This window comes from Cyprinodon variegatus, unplaced genomic scaffold (genome assembly GCF_000732505.1).
Source record: "Cyprinodon variegatus isolate N-32 unplaced genomic scaffold, C_variegatus-1.0 Scaffold304, whole genome shotgun sequence".
NCBI classification, from domain to species: domain Eukaryota; kingdom Metazoa; phylum Chordata; class Actinopteri; order Cyprinodontiformes; family Cyprinodontidae; genus Cyprinodon; species Cyprinodon variegatus.
In genome coordinates this window covers 98,785-99,810 of record NW_015150757.1, presented here as the reverse complement: position 1 = coordinate 99,810, position 1,026 = coordinate 98,785, and the positions used below count along the sequence as shown (strand labels likewise).

Sequence of the window (1,026 nt, the reverse complement as noted above, 5' to 3'; positions counted from 1 at the left end):
AAATACAGATAACTAGCCTGACTACGTCAGGCTAGTTATCTGTATTTTAGTTCTGAGTATTTTTGTATTTCTGCCTCAGTTGCCTATTAAGACTCAACTCTGCCTCCTGATCTCTGCCTTTGGGTCCTCAAAAACCTCATCCAAACGTGACAGGTGTGGATATATACAAATGTTTGGAGCAAAGAAACACAGTCTAATTAACTTATAACAGCTTTGTCTCCATTGATTGTCTTTGTCTAACCAATTAAATGCTTAAAGCTCAAAGCTGTTTCCTACCTGCAGATGTAGTTGGTCTTGCAGGTCTCCTGGAGTTCCAGACAGTTTGGCTTCTGCTTTTCCTCATAAGAGCAGACAGGAACGATGGTTTGACGCCTGCGTTCAGAGCACGCCGTCTGGTCACTGACGGGGCATGAGCAGAACAGCATGCCATAGCTGTGCTTCGGAGGAACCTGTGGAACAAAAAACAATTGAAGTTGAATTTTCAATTATGTTTGTCTAATTGCTATTTTCACTTTCCATGTGGTTTAATATTTAGTATCCATCTCTTTCAGGAAGGGATACACTGCTATGATATTCTGTCTCACTGCACAGTATGTGTCTCATAGTGTTACTTGTTAATACAAGGCCACATTCACCCCTATTCAATTCAATTATACTTTATGTAATTTATTAATTAAGGGAAATGTAGTTTCTCATAGAGCAGTGTTTCCCAACCTGGGGTACTCGTACCGCTAGTGGTCCTGAGAGTGCATTGAAAGGAGTACATCAAAATATTTTATTTCTTAGTAAAAGAAATAAAGTAGTAAGATAAAATAGAGCTGGGCTCAGTTTGGCTTTGTGAGGAACCATTTTAAAAATTAAACAAGCTTTTATCAACAAGTAAGTTTTTCTTATATGTTTGAGTTCATCAAACCAAGCAGAGGAACAGACTGGATGTAGAGAACAGCCTGCTATCACCTCTTTTTAGCACCTAGCTATCGGAGCTCATCAAAAGAAGCTCAGGTGTCTGGATGAAAACAAAGTAAA

General features: G+C 39.0%; 1 protein-coding gene across 1 annotated transcript in view; it reads right to left on the bottom strand.

The window, feature by feature from the left end:
* LOC107090625 (GDNF family receptor alpha-1-like) overlaps positions 1-1,026 on the bottom strand; it is a 137,363-nt gene that overhangs the window by 49,233 nt on the left and 87,104 nt on the right. Inside the window, exon 5 of the mRNA XM_015384121.1 lies at positions 281-449. Coding sequence (XP_015239607.1) covers positions 281-449 — 169 coding nt within the window. The remainder of the gene's footprint in view (positions 1-280; positions 450-1,026) is intronic.